The sequence below is a fragment of the Porcisia hertigi genome, chromosome 24 (assembly GCF_017918235.1).
Source record: "Porcisia hertigi strain C119 chromosome 24, whole genome shotgun sequence".
Lineage (NCBI taxonomy): Eukaryota > Euglenozoa > Kinetoplastea > Trypanosomatida > Trypanosomatidae > Porcisia > Porcisia hertigi.
The window spans coordinates 558837-576330 of NC_090583.1; the positions used below are offsets into that span (position 1 = coordinate 558837).

The 17494-nt window shown below is 57.4% G+C and overlaps 6 protein-coding genes across 6 annotated transcripts; all 6 read right to left on the reverse strand.

The window, feature by feature from the left end:
* Nucleotides 1-399: 399 nt before the first annotated feature.
* Nucleotides 400-4710, reverse strand: JKF63_05685 (uncharacterized protein; the record flags this gene model as incomplete). Its single annotated transcript, XM_067901641.1, has 1 exon — nt 400-4710. The coding sequence occupies one exon, from the start codon at nt 4708-4710 to the stop codon at nt 400-402; it is 4311 nt and encodes a 1436-aa protein (XP_067756907.1).
* Nucleotides 4711-5560: 850 nt separating this feature from the next.
* On the reverse strand, nt 5561-6340 carry JKF63_05686 (uncharacterized protein; the record flags this gene model as incomplete). Its single annotated transcript, XM_067901642.1, has 1 exon — nt 5561-6340. One exon carries the CDS (start codon nt 6338-6340, stop codon nt 5561-5563), a length of 780 nt encoding a protein of 259 aa, XP_067756908.1.
* A 1104-nt stretch (nt 6341-7444) lies between these two features.
* Nucleotides 7445-7711, reverse strand: JKF63_05687 (uncharacterized protein; the record flags this gene model as incomplete). Its single annotated transcript, XM_067901643.1, has 1 exon — nt 7445-7711. The coding sequence occupies one exon, from the start codon at nt 7709-7711 to the stop codon at nt 7445-7447; it is 267 nt and encodes an 88-aa protein (XP_067756909.1).
* A 2459-nt stretch (nt 7712-10170) lies between these two features.
* On the reverse strand, nt 10171-10602 carry JKF63_05688 (uncharacterized protein; the record flags this gene model as incomplete). Its single annotated transcript, XM_067901644.1, has 1 exon — nt 10171-10602. The coding sequence occupies one exon, from the start codon at nt 10600-10602 to the stop codon at nt 10171-10173; it is 432 nt and encodes a 143-aa protein (XP_067756910.1).
* A 2322-nt stretch (nt 10603-12924) lies between these two features.
* On the reverse strand, nt 12925-14940 carry JKF63_05689 (uncharacterized protein; the record flags this gene model as incomplete). Its single annotated transcript, XM_067901645.1, has 1 exon — nt 12925-14940. One exon carries the CDS (start codon nt 14938-14940, stop codon nt 12925-12927), a length of 2016 nt encoding a protein of 671 aa, XP_067756911.1.
* Nucleotides 14941-16470: 1530 nt separating this feature from the next.
* On the reverse strand, nt 16471-17142 carry JKF63_05690 (uncharacterized protein; the record flags this gene model as incomplete). Its single annotated transcript, XM_067901646.1, has 1 exon — nt 16471-17142. One exon carries the CDS (start codon nt 17140-17142, stop codon nt 16471-16473), a length of 672 nt encoding a protein of 223 aa, XP_067756912.1.
* Nucleotides 17143-17494: the final 352 nt, after the last annotated feature.

Genomic DNA, 17494 nt, shown 5'->3' on the forward strand with positions numbered 1-17494 from the left:
ACACGACGGCGTACGGTTCAACCCGGCGCTGCACGTGGCAGCAGCAGCAGCTCGTCTTGTTTCTATTCATTTTCCAGGAATAATATCCAAAGGGATCGAGGGGAGCGGACCAAACTAGAGGTACCTGCGCCTCCTTTTCCCTACAGACGAGTTCGTTTGGTGGCAAGGATCGGCGACGATGGCATTAGAGTCCTCGATGTGCCTGTGCTTTACGTGAGGTGGGAGTGAGTGGGTGAGGGATTGCGTGCAGTGTGTGGGAACTCACTTCCGCAAAGAGCAAACACATGTACGGGAGGAGTAACCGCCGGGTAGAACGGAAACCAAACATGGTCGAGCGTCAAAAACATCTGGCCCAACAAAATGCATGAACCCCCCTCCCTCCTCCCCCTCCAAGTCTATTCAATAGCCAGCCTCCTGCACGAGTGACTTGTACGTCGCAGCCACTGCACCCCGCTGCGCCCGCGCCGGCTGCATGGCTCCTCTCTGCCCGTCTTCGTTGGCGGACTCCCCGGCATTTGCTCCTCGTGCTGCAGGCGGGTCGATCCCCAGCATGTCATACAACTCGTTGCGGGCCGCACGCGTACGTGCGGCGTCATTGCTGTCCCATTGCACCAACATGAGCTGCTCCATTGCGCGCTTACACCCCTCCAGCGGGAGACCCTCTGAGGGGATCGCGCCGGAGGTCAGCACCAGCAGCGACGTGTAAAAGTCTGTGGCCACTCTGGCCCGCACCTTGGGGTACCGACTGACGATCATCGTCAACGCAAGCGCCCACGCCCCGCGCCGCACTTCCACATCGGGGCTGCGGCACACACTCGTCAGCAGCGGCACCATCGACAGAAGCACGATGATGTTCAGCGCAAAGTGCTTCAGCTCCTTTCGCAACATTTCCAGAACGACACGGTGCTGCTCCACAGCGAAGATGTTCTCGTTGATGAGGAGGTCAAGGACGCGGCTGGCCGGCTTCAGCATGCGCTCCTCGTGCTCGTGTGCTGCAAGAACACCCGTTAAGCACACAGACAGGCGCTGCGGCAAGACACCCGATGACTCAGCGCTTGCCGAACAGTCGCCGTGAAAGGCGCTGAGCAGCGCTGCAGCCGCTGGCCTTCGGACATGCTCGGAGAGGTCACCCGCAGCGACAACTAGGCCCTCCATCGCGGCGTGGGCCAGCGTCACTGGGCAATGAATCAGTACGAAGGGGCCAATGGAGCCGATGACGTCCTGTGTATTCTGCCAAACGATAGGCTCGCTGCCTTCGCCACCAGTGCCGTTGTTCTCACCACCACGAGGGGTCACCAAACGCCTCAGATGGTCCCGGAGCAACGCGACTTCTGCCTTGATACTGCGCTGATCTTCGCTTGAAGCACCATCCACACTGTCACCCCCGAATAACAACGCTTTCCCGCACGGCGTGTCCAGCAGCATGCGAACCAATACACCACCGGCTGCGACCCGTACACGATCAAGCTTCTCAAGGACGCACCGTACCACACCTTGCAGCACACGCAGCTCTGTGGTCGCCGTGATGAGCGGGACTGGCGAGGTGGCAGTGAGGCCATACCGCAGCAAAGAGGGAAGCTCCTCAAGCACGGCCAGCCGTACAAACGAACCGACGTCGCCACGTTTGTCCGTCGCGTAGTCCTGCAACGCTTGCAGTACCGTCCCCTCCATTACGGCGGTGTACCACTCTGGCGTCACGCCTGGCGCAGCGGGGTCAATGCGGACGAGCGCACGCGCCAGCGCCCGCACCGCGTTTCGGCGAGCGTCGGCGTCTGCCAACTCGGGGTTGGCCAGGTCTTCTGCACTTAGCAACGAAGCACGCTGCAGCACGGGCAGAAACGCCTCGAATGCCAGAGGAGCCGACGTGTCACTGGTGGCGCCGTCCGCACTCGTCGCCGCCTTCGGTGTCCAGGGCGCATTCAGCAGCGTCGCCGGCAACCCACCGACAGCCGCGAGGTAGCCGCGCCGACGCAGAACGCGGTGCCCGGGCAAGCAGCCCTCGTACAGCTCCGCCAACGCTCTGCCGTGAAAGGATGGGAGGTACTTGACGAAGTACGTCTGCGCCACCACACAGAATGTCTCCGCCGCCGTGTGCTGCACCCACTCCAAAATATTGTCCCACGAGTCCCTGAGGAAAGCAAAGACGACGGCGAGAGTGCGCACCTTCTCTACCCGTCCACCAACTCGAGTCACCTCCACCGTGTTAGGAAGCGCCAGAGATTGACCAGCGATGGCTTGAAGCATGACGCAGCACGCCTGCCGAATATATGCGCCCCCGCGTGCGCCAAAGCCACGAGCCGCCTCGAGAGCGGTCAGTATGCCAATAAACTGCACAATGTGACTCTCCCCCCACACGGATGACGGGAGGCTGCGGATGAGCTCGGCGATGGCGAGGATGGCGCCATGACGCGTCGCCACCGTCGTGTCCTCGACTCGCTTCAGTAGCTCCGGCAGCACCTCCTCGAGGATCGTAGTCGCAGGCTCACGGATCGCGACGAGCCCAAGCGCGGCGGCAGCCATCTGGCGCACATTGCGATCCCAGTGGAGCAGTTTTCTACCGACAAGCTCCCGCAGCATTCCATCTCGGTATGTGTCGTATTGCGCGACCATCGGAGCTATCACGGTATACGCGTGCCGCAGGGAGGCAAGTGAGAAGAAGTCCACCGTGGTCACCAGCTCGATGCCGTGCTCGAAGTTCCCAAGGCGACCGACACACTCCTGAAAGGCCGCAGCCGCCGCGCGGCGCACGTTCACCTCGCGATCGAAGAGGGCGGTTACGACAAGCGCGACACTCAGCTGGCGCACATGGATGGTAAGGTCGTCAGCGTCGTAGGCGCGTGCCACGGACCAGCACGTGTAGCACGCAGCATCCCGCACGTGCGTCCCTACACTGTACGTGCCCCTGCTGAGGTCGTACGCCAAGCCCTCGGCCACCAACGGCACCACCTTTGCTAGCAGCCTCGTGCTCACGAGGCTGCGGCGGCACAACTCCGCTATTGTGAGGAGGCCACCGTGCCAGTGAGTGTCGCTGTAGACGTTTCTGAAGATCTCGAGTACCGCACCCATGACTTCCTCGGCAAGCGCGACAGGCAGCCGCTCGCAGACGCGGCCGATGCCCTTTGCTGCGCTCCAGCGTACTACCGTGTCCTTGTGCCCAACGGCCTGCAGAAGAAGCCCAATCCCGGTCTCAAGGCTTTCCTCGTCTCCGTCAAGCCCGTCGTCGTTGACAATGTCCCCCTCCATCTCCTCTCCCTGCTGCGCGTTCAGCTGCGCCGCACCGTCGAGGTTGGCGCTGATAGACGCGATGTGCCTACTGTAGCGCCACTCGGCCCGGCGGCGCTTCAGCATGGACAACATCAGCCGCTGACCCACCTTCACCGCCGTCTTGGAGAGGAGACTATCGCTAAGGTGTTGCTCAAAGACAGACGCCACGCATGACAGCAGGCGAGGCGCAAACCCGGCGAGCTCCTCCCGCCGCCCGAGTTTCATTGTTTTCGCAATGGCAAGCAGAACGCCAGGCAGCAGGAAGGGCTGCGACAAGCGTGAGCTGAATGTACGCTGCGTGCCCTCTGCAAGAAAGGCCCACAGCGCACCCTGCGGCACCACCACCGCGGCCTCGCCAGCACCCGCGGCAGGAGAAGAGGAAGCTGACTCCAGAAGGAAGGCGGCAAAGTCAAGGAAAAGCCCGCGGTGCCGCTCGCTGTCAGGACGTGTCAGCAGGCGAGCGATAAGAAAGGCCGCCGCTTCACGGCACTTGGACGTGTCCGCGAGGAAGCGGCTGGCTGTGAGAAGGGTAGCGTCCGAAAGTGGCAGCCTTCCGACCACCGCCGCGGTGCCTCCCTCCTCGGTGTCGTTGGTATCAATAAGAGCTAAGGAGAAGGGCACAAGGACGAGGTTCGAGAGCCACAGCAGCAGGCAGTAGCGCACCTCCCACTCCCGCTGCCGTGTCGCGTCAGTCACCCAGAGCTGAAGCGCGTAAAAGACATCTTCGTAATGCCCCACGTCGTTGGGGAAGTGACTCGTGCAGCACTTCTCCCCTGCGGTCTTGATGACGCTATAGAGGGCCTTGCAAACCACATGCAGGGGTGCCTTGGGGGCGTCCGTGTCGAACATGGTTAAATCCTGGCCCAGGGCACTCGCCACCACCAGCGTCTGCGTCACCGGAGCAGCAGTCGCCGAAGGCAGTGGTGCGGGTGATGTGCCAAGAGCATTGGAGGATGTCAGGGGTTGGCCAGTCCCCGCAGCCGCCGTGGGAGACTTCTCCACACCCGGGCATGTGTCGCGTGACCACATCTCCGCAGCGTTGGGCAGGTAGCGGAGAAGCAAGCCCACGAGAGGCTGCATCACCACCTCCAGGTATGGGTGCAAGAGGTGCGGACTGTCTTGATAGCGGCCAATGATTTTCGCGAAACGCCCCTCCAACATAGCCGCCACTCCGTTGGGGTCCTGACCAAGAGAGGGCAAAAACTCTTCGTTTGTTGGCGGCAGCAGCTCTGCAGCGCGGGCGAGCATCTCGGCACACTCTGCCTCCTCTTCGAAGAACGAGGGGTCGCACACTTCTTCGTCCTCACTGTTCTCTACCATGTTTGCGTCAACCGCAACCGCCCCGTCCTCTTCAGCCTCGGGAGCCTCGCCTGCGCTGGCCATCACCACAGCCGCCGTGGCGCTATCTGCACCCACTGAAGCCTTTTTTGTGCAAAGCGACGACATTACAAGAGACGAGGGGTCTCGTATTTGCAAGCGGTGGGCTGAAGGTCAAAGCACCACGCGACGTACGGCCTACCGTGTCTACACTGGTGTAAAATATGTACGACTGACGAGGCTCTTGACTACCTCTGAGAGCGCTTCTTATCGTATGAGGACGAGAGGGGGGTGTGGTGTTATTGTTGGGGGATTTATGTGTCTCCGTTTTTTGTTGTTGTTGAGGGAGGGGGGAAGGGGAAGGAAGAGGGGGGGGGACCTGTGGGACGTCGCAGTGCACAGCCATCAGTACAACGGCAAGAAAAAGGAAAACAACAAGTGACAGATATCAGAGACACAAATGTGTGTGTGTATGTGTGTGGAGGAGAGGGGGGGGGGGGGGGGGGGGCAAAGAAGAAAAACAGGTTTAAAAAGGAGGTGAACGAGCGCAAGTGCGTCCAATTCAAAAGACGTTTTTATAACGGGATTTGAGGTTTCCAGCGCGGTGAGCGCCTCAGGGAGAAGGAGAGGATGGACGAATGTGCAAGAGCGCGCCCCTCTAGATGCCATTGCATCACGCAGTCAGCCACCGAGACGAGTGAAATACTGACAGGGTAGACTCTCATTGCGTCTGCAGCTTCGTTTTTCTCCTTGGTCAGCAAGAGCCCAAGTCCACACACCTCACGGTAGCCACCCACGTGTGCGCACGTGAAAATGCGCTTCAAGTCCAGATGCAGGGGGAGTCGACATAGGCGGCGGTGGGAGGCGGCGCGTCGACACACGCAGCACACACACACACACATAGAAAACACGATAAAAACGATGAGGAACAGGGAAGCCACTGGGGTCCAGTGAAGAGGACGGGGGACGCGCATGTGCACTACTTGGCTGTCATACGCGTTGCCCCGTCTAGGCGGACACACTCGCCATTCATGTATCGGTTTGAGAGAAGGAAAACGACCAAGTGAGCAAACTCATCGGGTTTGCCAAGGCGGGATGGGTATGGGACAGTGGCTCCCAGCGCTGCCCTCAAGTCGGGTGGTAGCAGCGGCGTCTCCATGATGCCGGGGCAAATGGTGTTGACGCGAATGCGCTTTACAGCGAGCTCGCGGGCCAATGGAAGCGTCAGACTCACGATGCCGCCTTTGCTAGCAGCGTAGGCGGCCTGGCCGATCTGGCCCTCGTAAGCCGCCACACTCGCAGTATTGACAATAACACCCCGGTCTTCGTCATCGCCTATCGGCGCGGTGTTCTTCTGCATCGCCTCAGCAGCCAGTCGGCACACATTGAACGTGCCGGTGAGGTTCACTTGAAGGGTCTTGCTAAAGAGGTCGAGGGGGTGAGCGCCTTTCTTGCCCACAACCTTCGCCGCTGGGCATATACCGGCACAATTCACGGCGCCGAAAAGCGGCGAGCCAGCGAACTCTTCCGCTATCCTGATGGCCGCCTGCACCTCGGTCTCGCTACACACATCGGCGGCAACGAACCTGCCGTTGATCTCCCTTGCAACTTGCTCGCCGCGCTTCGCGTCTTGATCCAACAACGTCACATTGGCGCCCTGCTGCGCCAGAAAGCGCGCTGTGGCGGCCCCGAGCCCGGATGCCCCGCCGGTCACGAGGATGAGGCGGCCGGTAATCGACTGAACCGCCTTGGCCTGCATGGCTCTCTCGACTGGAGTAATCAAAGATGGAAAGAGGGGGGAGGATGGGAAGGAGTGGGGTGGCGATACGGGAAAGAATGAAAAAAAGCACTGCTCAACTATGAGCCTCGTCAAAAGTGGCGCGACTACTAACAGCCTGGTTGCCGGTTCGCTGTTGCTGCAGTCAGACGGTCAAGAGAAAGTGGCCCAAACACCGGTAGCAACACACATCGTCAAATCACACGTTGTTGAGAAGAGTTGAAAGTTTAATTGCTCAGCAGAGAGGCGGCGGCAGCGGCAGAAGAAGAAGGAGCAAAAAACGAAAAAAGGGGGTGTCAAGAGGAGGAGTAGGAGGGGGGGGGGGAGGAGTAATCCTGAAGATGACGAGCTCTTCGTCACAAAGAATGAGCCCGTGCGTCTGCACGCGGATCACTTGGAGGGTGGGCACGTGTCACTGTTTGAATGGGGGAGGGGGGGGGAGGAGGAGGAGAGGGGATTGCTCCTACCCTCACGCTGTGATGTGTCCTCAAGGCGGTGGCAAAGGGGCAAGAAGTCTCGCGGTGGCGGCCAAGTGCAACAAAAGATTTATGATGTTGCTACATTTCCCTGCCTGGTTGTATGTGCGAGGGCCCTCGATAAGGGCAGTGGCCCCCCCCCTTCCCACCTCCTCGCCGAAGGTAAAACACCACAAATAGAGCAGTGCAAAGTTATGGCGCCCTTCATAAACACGATAGCACTTGCTGCCAAAAAATATATAGATCAAGCCATACGCGCTCGACTCCATGACACACCATCAATATACCTCATTTGCTGGATGTTTTTAAAGGTTTATCGAGCCCTTTGACCTCCCCCCTACCCTACCCCACCCCACCCTGGCCTTCGTCGGGTTCATCCACATCGGAGATGAGCCTCACAACCTTGAAACACAGGCAGAAAGCGCAAGACACGTCAGCTACGTGACAAGCGCTAAGCAGAAGAGGAACATCAAGGAAATGCGTATCGCTTAGCTACACAAGCAGACCAGTGCTTACGAACACACACACACACACACACACCGGGGCAGACAAGAGTGACAGATACTCGAGCGTGCACTGACACAAAACGCAGAAGCTTTCTTTTTGTTTTTTATTGACTCTTCGTGTTCAGTGTGAAGCCGTGAATGGCGCTAATTTCGTTCTTCAACACACTGTTGACGAGACGATGTTGCTGAATGAGGGACTTACCCTGAAAGACAGGCGACACAATGTCGATGTTGAAGAAGCTGCCACAGCCGGCGCTGGCGTCCACGACACGAAGAGACTGAATAGGCTGCAGCGCCTCGCTTGACTCCAGTTTTGCTTGAATGTCAGCCGCTGTGTAGGCGACGAGGAGGCGCGGCGCCACCCGAAACATTAGCGCCTTCGGCAGAATGAGGAGCGGGTGGTGGGGCAAAGCAGGGTCTATCCGTGGAAAAGAAACCCCCACAACAACAACGAAAAAATACAGCCTGGAGTGTGTGAAGGGGGGGGGGAGGGGGGGCTGGCGGGGTTCACTGGCAAAGGTGGCAGGGTGGTCTGTGGTGGCGGATACAGGAGAGCAAAGGTGAGGAAGAACACGTGAAAATGTAGAAAGGAATGAGGTAGGAGGAAATAGAAACCAAAAGGCTGCTGCTGCTGCTGCTGCTTCTGGCGTTCAATGACTTCACCGCAAAGACACAGTGCACACTTTTGAGCATTATGGCCTGTTTGCGTTTTTTTTTTTTGGGGGGGGTAGAGCAGCGGATCATGCGCGGGTGCTGCGCGTACGTGGTATCCGGCAGAGACTCTTCGAGCGACTGCGTCAACGGGGCTGTGTTATATATGTGTTGTGACCGAGCTCCACAATGATGCGTGGCGAGAGGCGAAGCAGAGAGAGACGGAGATGAGAACAGAAGCTGATTCCCCCCCCCTCCCCTCAACCCCCTTCTCTAAAATGTGGTGATACATGCACAGGTCAAAGGGGCGATAAAGAACATGTAGCAAAGCTGTCCATGCATCGTGACAGCGAAGGGACAGCGAGCCTTTGTGGCGTCCTTCACGTGCGGGAGTCCATTGCTGAACCGACACGCCGTGCAGTATCCTACGTGCTGAACAACATCAGTTCTTCTTCACAACTGCCACAGGGTGGCCAAAGACTCATAAACTCAGACTCTGCATCCTCTCAAAGTGCTTCCGTCGAGAAGACACCGTCTTCGCGGGGCACCCCCCCCCCCCTGCCGCAGCGGGGTACCTGGCACCACGGCCTTCTGGGTGGGACCCTGCAGCCGGCGAGCCAGCCTTGAGAGACACCTGCCGGACATCACCTTCTGACTGACAAAACCGACTTCCCCCGAGGCTATCATGCGAGCAGCGAGGAGAGTTCTTGTGATGGGTGCGCTCCCCCCCCCCTCCCCCACATACCCAGTGCCGGCGCCCGTTACAGCATTGTGGTTGATACGGAAGCTGTAGAAGCGCAGCAAAACGCCGAAGTACGGCAGCTTACGTGCCATCACGAGCCTATCAGGCTTTGTGTGTGTAGCCTCTCACTGGTGGTTGCGCAGCGGCGCCTGTCAACCGTGCCTTCAATTTCGCAGAGGGAAAAATCACGAGGTTACAACGTCTCGAGTGATCAAGCGCCTCGGGGAGCCGCAGTCCGTTGTGGTCGCACTCGCTGCCTGCTCTTTTGGGGAGAGGTGAGAGAAAAATCCTGACTTGTGTTTCTCCCTCGGCTAATGTCGGGGATTGGCGCTTTAGTCCAGCGTCCAAAGCGTGTCACACTTTGCACATGTTGTGTGCATTGGCGGGGCAAGAAGAAGTGTGAAAGCGGTGCCCTTAGGCTTCTCGTAACGCCAGCGCGAAGATCATTGCATCTTTCGGCCTACGCACACATGGGCAAGACCGCTATATGACCCACGGGCGCTGGAGGTGCCACCAGTCATGGGAGTCGCTGGGAAGGCCCCCCCCCCTCCCCTGGAGGAGAAAGGGAGCATTGCAGTGTGAGAGAAGTGATGTGGGGAATGAGGCGCTGCTTTTTCTTTCTTCGTTGGTGACAGTGGTGTAACCACACCTCACAGTCATGTAAAACAGCAAATACGAAAGGGGGGAACAGAGAGAGAGAGAGTGCGCACGCACGAGAGGGAGGAGGGGGCTCTGCACAATCCAGGCAACATTGCCAAGCACAGTGCTGTCTCTAAACGACTCCTTCACTCTCCAGCTACAGACGAGCATACAGGTACGCAAAGGAAGTGAGCTGGAGAAGGTCCAAGGAAGAGTCACAGATACAACAGACCCCCTCAAAGGGCCACCAAACATTCATACATATACAATATATATATATATATATACATATATATATGGATGGATGTGTGTATTTTTTGTTGTGTGAATGAGGGGGGGGATGGGCATTCAAATTATGGAAATCAGTAAAATGAAGGGGAAGACAGGGAGAAAAGGGCGAAGCCATAAAGTCTCCAGGTGAACACGCAAGAGAAAGCGCACGCGCGCGGGAGGGGAGGGGCAGAGAGAGGAGGAATGGGGGCGCCCTGCAGGATTCCCCCCCCCCTCACACACACACACACACGAACCCCCCCCGACTACCTTTCCCCCTTCCAAGCGGCTTGTGTCCCATCGTGCCAATGACACCTCCGTCAGACTAGCCTCGCACGAGACTTCGCACCGCTGCAAATCAAGTTCAGGCAGGACTGAAGAAAGGAGTGCGGAAAGATAGGGATAGAAAAGTCGGGGGGAGGGAGAGGGGGGAGGTGGGAAGGTGAACGTTGTGTGACGGGATGTCACCTCACCTCCCCCCCCCCCGCACGCGCATTCTTCTTTTCACGGTCATGTCAGGCAATCTCCTTAGTCCATGTGCTGCATAGCCTTGTCCGCGGCGCTGATCTTGCCCTTGCCCTTGTCAGACTTGGTCGAGCGGTCCTTGCGTTCCAGGATGGCCTTGCGATGGTGCGTCAGCTTCATCTTCGTGATCTCAACGTTGGAAGGATGGATGCCGACGGCCACGGTGGACCCGTTCGCCTTCTCGCGGTTCACCTTATCGATGTGGATGACCCACTTGAGGCGGTAGCACGCAGTCACCTTACCCTCGCGGCCCTTGAAGGTGCCACGCTTCACGATGACCTCGTCATCCTTGCGCACGGGCATGGCGCGGACGTTGTACTTGGCGCGAAGCTCCTTGGAGAGCGGGGCGCTCATGAGCACACGGCGCACATGGCTTGGCGCCTGGAAGTGCGCACGGCGGGCCTTGCGGCGGGAACCACACTTGATGCTCACCATCTTGTCCTACGGGAGGGAGGGGAGAGATGCGGGTCGGAGACTTTACGATGGGGTGTTCAAGCGTATGTGTGTATGTGTGTGTGTGTAGGTGTGGTGGAAATAAAGAGTGATAGAAAAGTGTGGGAGGAGACGAGGTTGCAGACGTAGTGGTGGCTGTGATAACACCATAGAAAAGATGCCTATCCCTTTGCGGGTGTGCGTTTGGGGCTACAATTGTGGTACACTTCCCCTCCCTCCCCCCCCCCTGCACACACACACATACACACAGCAAGGAGGGCGCATCATTGTTATATATATTTTTAATTTTTTTCTTTCTGATTCTCTCCGTACAATCCATCCATTCCTTTTCACTGGACATGGACATAACACAGGCGCACACAGACAGCGATGACTACAATAGCGGCTCAGTGCTCTTTCACCCTCCTCATCACCACCTATCAACATAACAGTCTCTTCGTGGTGTAATGGTGTTGGAGCGGCGGGGAGGAGAGTGGGAGCTCAGTTGGTGTGTTATATCGCGGGGAATCGTGAAGAAACACACACACGCACACACACACACACACAGAGTACGAGTAAAAGATGAAATAAGATGCGATGAAGGACACACACCCGACGCATATAAATGGTTCAAAGCCTTCAAGGGAAAAGGAAACAAAAACGGGGAAAACAGGCGAGGGGGACGTTATGCCAATTCAACCGCCCCCTTCTCTTGGCGTATGTCCATTTTTTTGTGCTTTTCGCCCGCTGCGGGACTCCCCCATATGCGACTCTCCAACACGCCGCCGTTGAGATATTCCCATATTAACTCATATTTTTGTTGTTGTTTTCGGGGGGGGGGGTGGAGAGGGGGTTATTTCGATACTTTGTGCCAGATGCGTGCATTCCCCAATGTACAACCGGCCGTCGCCGTCGTCTCTCTACTTCTGTGTGTGTGTGTGTGTGTGTATCCATGTTGCCCTCTTTGTTGCAGATGATGCTTCCTGTTTCTGTTTTGTGTTGCGTCTGCGAGGCAGACGTACCCAAGCAGCGATGAAAACAATGGTGGTGAGCGGGTAGCCCAGACAGACAGCACAGAAGGGCCCAGTGGAGACACTGAAAAAAATGAGAGAGAGAGGGGGGGGAGGGGGAGAGAGAGACGACAGCGCTGGGGAGGGAGGGGGGCGCAGTGTGTTGATGAATTGAGAACGTGGAACAAACATCGCTACCGTGCACACATACACACATACACAAAAGAAGGGAGAGAGAATTTTAAAAAGGGATCACACAATTCGTGCCCCTCAAGACCATCACATAATGCATAAAGTTTGATGAAAAAAAAAGGGGGTGGTGGTGGTGGTGGTGGTGAGGGGGGAGGAAAGGAGTTCTTGAGGTGTAAGCTGTGAGAGTGAAAAGCAAACAAAGAAAAGAGAGCATCATGCGTTCACGTGGATGTGCAGGATTTGTTTAGGTCTTCACTACGAGTTGCGTCCATCACTACAGGGGAGGGGAGGGAAGGGGGAGGGGTGAAACGCCAAACTCTGTGAGGGAGAGGACTCTTACTTCAGTGAATGACGCCCCTCCCCTCCCTCCCTCCTCCCTCCTCCTCCCCTCCCCCTCCTCCCTCCTCTCCATTTGCTTCATTTGAAGCAGATACATGTTGCCTCTTGGGGGGTGTTTCAAATCATACATATGCACACACACACACACACACACAGGTACGTACCTGGCACTGTCACAAAGACTACACGACCGCCTTTTGCCCCTTCACATGCCACAGCGTGGACATCGAGAATGGGTCACATGAGGGCAACTCCCGCAGGGAGGAGAAGCCTAGGGAGGGAAAACCAGGCAAAAGAATGCGTTCCCTTCACACATCCACGAGCACGCGAGAGAGGGGGGGAGGCACGCGAGAGAGGGGGGATGCGACATGCCCATATGTACCAGTGTGCAGATGAGACGCAGGCGAGGAGAGGAGAGATGAGATAAATTATGAAGCGTATCGCCACCGCCTCCCTCTCAAATAGAGCGAAAAAAAAGGGGTGAGAGAAAACAACAACGAGAATGAAGCAAAATCACCAAAAAATTTTCAGAGGAGAGAGAGGGAGAGGGGGGGAGCAGAAGAGGATCAACATCAACACACAAAGCACATTCACGCGTATACGCGAGCAGACAGCAATGGACCAAAGCTAAATGCGAGGCAATAGGGAAAAAAAATCGTGTGTGCGCGCACGAATGGGTGTAGGTAAGAGGAACAGAGACGTCGGGAGACGCTCTCCTCACCCATCGTGGCCTCGTCCCGTTTCCACTGGTGTCATCCTTCTCTCCTCGGAGCGGGGACTCGTCTTAGATCTTGCTGAAGGAAATATTCTTGAGCGGCGCCGTATTGTTGGGGAAGCGTGCAGCGAGACTTCGCCCCGTCTCCGTCACGTTTTCGACGGTAATAGAAAACTTCTTGAAGAGTGAGCCTGCCGGCCCGGAGGCACCGTAGCCGGGCATACCCACGTGCGCGTGGGAGTACTTCTCCCAGCCGAAGCTGACATACGCCTCCACCGACACCACCGGTACACCATCGGGGAGAACCGACTTGCGGTAGCTCTCCGGCTGCGCGTCGAAGAGTTCTTGACACGGCATCGACACGACGCTTACGCGCAGCTCACCTGAGAGCGCCTTGGCAGCCTCAACCGCCAGCGATACCTCAGAGCCGCTTGCCACAATGACGAGCTGCGGGTTGGCCACTTCCCCCAGCGGGTAGGCGCCACGCTTCACACCCGCGATGCTCGACCCCGGCTGCGGCACCGTGTTCTGACGGCTCAGGCACAAGACCGTCGGAGTGTGGGCGCTGGACACCGCTACAGCCCACGCGCCGCTAGTCTCCGTCTGGTCGCTGGGACGCATCACCTGGAGGTTTGGCATGGCGCGCAGGGCAGCCACCAGCTCGACAGGTTGATGGGTTGGCCCATCTTCGCCGACACCAATGCTGTCGTGCGTTGCCACATAAATGGCGCGGTGATGGGATATCGCGGCAAGGCGCACTGCGCCGAGGGCGTAGCCGACAAAATTGAGAAAGGTGCCGCCAAACGGGATGACCCCTCCGTGTGCATCGAGGCCGTTGAGGATGGAGCACATGGCATGTTCACGGACACCGAAACGAATGTAGCGACCCGCGTAGTTTCCCGGCAGGAAATCCGTCAAGTTTGCCGACGCGGGGCGGGTCAAATTGCTCGGCGTGAGGTCAGCCGACCCGCCGAAAAGAGCCGGAATGGACGGGAAGAGCACGGCCAGGCAGTTCTCGCTCGCCTTGCGCGTGGCGATGGACGATGAGTTCACTGGCAGCTTTGCCTCCCACCCTGTCGGCAGTTCACCCTTTATCTGCGCAGCAAAGGCTGCACCCTCCACAGGGAAGGCGGCCGTGTACTTAGCCACACGCTCCTCCCAGGTCTTTTGTTCTGCGGCGCACTTCTCCACATGCTTGCGGAACACAGCACGCACGTCGTCATCGACGCAGTACTTCTTGCTCGGATCGCGACCAAACCTCTTTTTCACGTTGGCAACGTCGTCGTCGCCCAGCGGCGCGCCGTGCACCTTTTCCGTGCCCTCTTTCGAAGACCCGAAACCGATCGTGGTGGTCTGCACAATCATTTTGGGTTTGCCCTTCGTGGCCTTGGCCTCTGCGAGTGCCTTGCGCAGGCCCTCGTAGTCAGAGTCGCCGTTCTTGACCTCGATAATGTGGAAACCCATCGACTTGTACTTCGCGCAGCACTCCTCCGTGAAGGAAAGGTCTGTCGAACCGTCGATGCAGATATGGTTGCTGTCGTAGATAACAATAAGCTTCTCGAGCGCAAGGTGGCCCGCCAGGGAAAGTGCCTCTTGGCACACGCCCTCCATCAGGCAGCCATCACCACAGTACACGTACGTGTAGTGGTCGACAATCACGTGTCCTGGGCGGTTATACGTAGCAGCTAGGTGTGCCTCGGCCATAGCCATGCCAACCGCATTCGCGACACCCTGACCGAGAGGCCCGGTAGTTACCTCCACGCCAGGTGTCACAAAACGCTCGGGGTGGCCAGGGGTACGGGAGTCGACCTGGCGGAAGCTCTTCAAATCGTCGAGACTGAGGTCGAAGCCAGCCATGTGCAGCAGTGAGTATTGCAGTGCGCACCCGTGCCCATTCGACATGATGAAGCGGTCACGGTCAGCCCAGGAAGGATCCTGGCTGTTGTACTTTAGGACCTCGGTCCACAGGACTGCCGAGACTGGCGCCATCCCCATTGGCGTTCCTGGGTGGCCGCTGTTGCCACCCTGCACAATGTCCGCCGAAAGGCAGCGGATGCAGTTTGCAACTTGCTCCGTGGTGGCCATTGTGTTGATGCGTCAGCCTTCAATGGATGCGGTAAAGCTCAAGAGAGAAGTTTGTGTGGTGATAGACAGGGGATAAACACAATGGTGTGAGGGTGGGGCTCGTGAGACTACCTTTGTGCTCGTGTGCTCGTTCTATTTTTTTTTTTCAAATTGAGTGCGAAATTTGTAAGGGTGTGTAGCTGGGCGTTGTTGTTGTTGTTTTTTGGGGGGAGAGTAGAAAGTAGAGAGACAAGTGCTAGTTTAGTGAGGAAAACATCAACATCAATAACAACAACAACAGAAAAGAAAACATAACCAGAGCGGGTGCATGCGACACAATCTTGAAGAGTTACAGGCGGTCCTTTTTTGTTTTTTTTGTTGTGGGAGTGGAGGGGAAGGACACACACCGTGCCCCTTTCTGGCATACAACCGGTGAACTCAAGAACACACCACACTTCGGACTGTCAGAGTCAGATCGCGTGGTGCAAGGCAACGGTAGACGGGTGTTACAGTAGTGACCGACTCAGCCACATTAGCATGGCCTCTGCCTGGACCCCAGCTTGGCAGGTTGCAGTCAGGCAACGCGACGCAGGTCCTGACGGTCGACACCCGTGGCAAGAAAAATAGCTCTGATTTTTCAACTCGCAGGTAAGTAACCACATCACAACGAAAGGCTGCTGTGGCATTGGCAGATAGGATTCTTGCGGCGTGGCGTCCTCCAGCCAGCGGATTGCCAGTGTCTCTCATACCCCCAACGTTGAGGTGTGCCGCCGCCCCCCCCCCCCCCTCGGCCCAGGGCAAACGTGGGTTTCTTTCATCTTAAAAGGGGTGAAGGGACAGCAAGAGATGTTGTGAGCGGGAAAAGGAAAAGGGAGAATGGAGAAAAGGAGTGAGAGTAGGGTGCCAACTTCACCAGTGCGTAGTCAACGCCTGAGCGCCGAGGCATAAAAAAAACGAAAGAGCGAAGCTCGAATGTTTCTGGACACGCGAGAACTCCCCTCCCCCTTCAGTGACCAAGACGACAAGGGTAAAGAAATCCTGTGCTGCGGAGAGAAGGCCGCATCTCCCCCGCCACCTCCTCACCCCCCCCTTTCTCCCTCAGCGAGGCACCGCGAGCGAAAGGCCTCGAACGTCAGGAAGCGGGAGGGAGCAGGAGCCCACAAAAATGCACCACGAGGCAACAGCGGACAATACGGGCAGCATCCGTTTTTCGCTTGAGACGGCGTGCTTGTCACACGCGTGGGTGCTTTGCGAATAAATTCGAGAAATTATGTTTGTTCCATTTGTTTGGTGGGTGAAATCAGAGGAAACAGTCAAAACAACAAATAATAAAAAGAAAGCCAAGCAAACATTGAGACGGAGGAACGCCTTGCACCCACCCCCAAACCGCGCCCCTCTCTAGGACGAGGAGGGGGGAGGAGGGGGAGGGGGGGTCACAGACCCAGGCAGGGAGAGATGAAAGAGACGGGAATGCGTATAAAATCATCGGCATCCACAACAGCACACACATGCAGATTTACTCCCGCACATCCAGCCACGCACGTGCCCGCTCTAGTTCTTCTTCTTCCTCTCCAGGCGCTTCAGGTAGAACTGAAGCTCTGCACCCTCCAGCAGGATACCGTCGGCACGGCCGGACTGGCCCGGGCGGCTTGTCATGCGCGCGAGCACGCGACCCTCGCGGAGCTGATCGACGATCGCCTTCTCGACCTTGTGGCTGCGACGGCGGCGCGTCCACTCGCGCTGAAGCTTGGCGGAGGCCTTGCTCACGTCGTAGCTTTCCGTAACGGCGTGGGAAGACTTCTTGCCCTTCTTTTCCGCGGTGGCAGTGGCAGCAGCCTTGGTGCCCCTTCTCTCCGCATCCAAGTCGATACCATAGTGCTTGGCGTACCAGCGCTTGAACGGTGCAGCATCTACAGCAACGATGCAGTTCTTCACCAGCGTCTTAGTGCGCACGAGCTCGTTCGAGGTGGCATTGTAGACAACGTCCAGAATACGCACGCGCTGCGCGATGGCCTCGGTACCCCAGGCGAAGTTACCGGTGTCCAAGCGCAGTGCGCGGATCTTGAAGTTGCCACCGCGAGCACGCACGGGACTCACGCGGCGCGCGCCAAGACGGGTGTTAGCGGGAAGGCGGCCTAGCTCAGCCTTCATGCGCTTCCGGTGGATCTTGGTCTTTCCACCGGTGATCTTGCGCTTGTGCAAGCGGCTGCGGACAATACCCATGATTGCGGCTCTCTTATGAGTGTGCTCGAGTGCGTTTGCGTATATTTGTGTACGGGGGAGGTGGAGGAGGAGGGGGGGGGGGGCAAAAGAGGGACGGTGGTAGAGGAAGAGGACGGTGCCACGCAGCCGAGCAATGATATCACTTGTACAGAGACCCAAGCGTGTATGCTACAGGCACTCAGGAGGCGCTTTAGAAAGGGAGAAAGAGCCTGCCGTGACGAGGAGCGCATCCTACGTCACATACTTGATTGGGTTTTGGTAAAGCCACCGGGGTCGACAGTGTCGGACAAATAAAAAGGCAAGAAAAAATGAAAAAAAAAACACAGAAGAGAGAGAGAGAGATGTTTGTGTG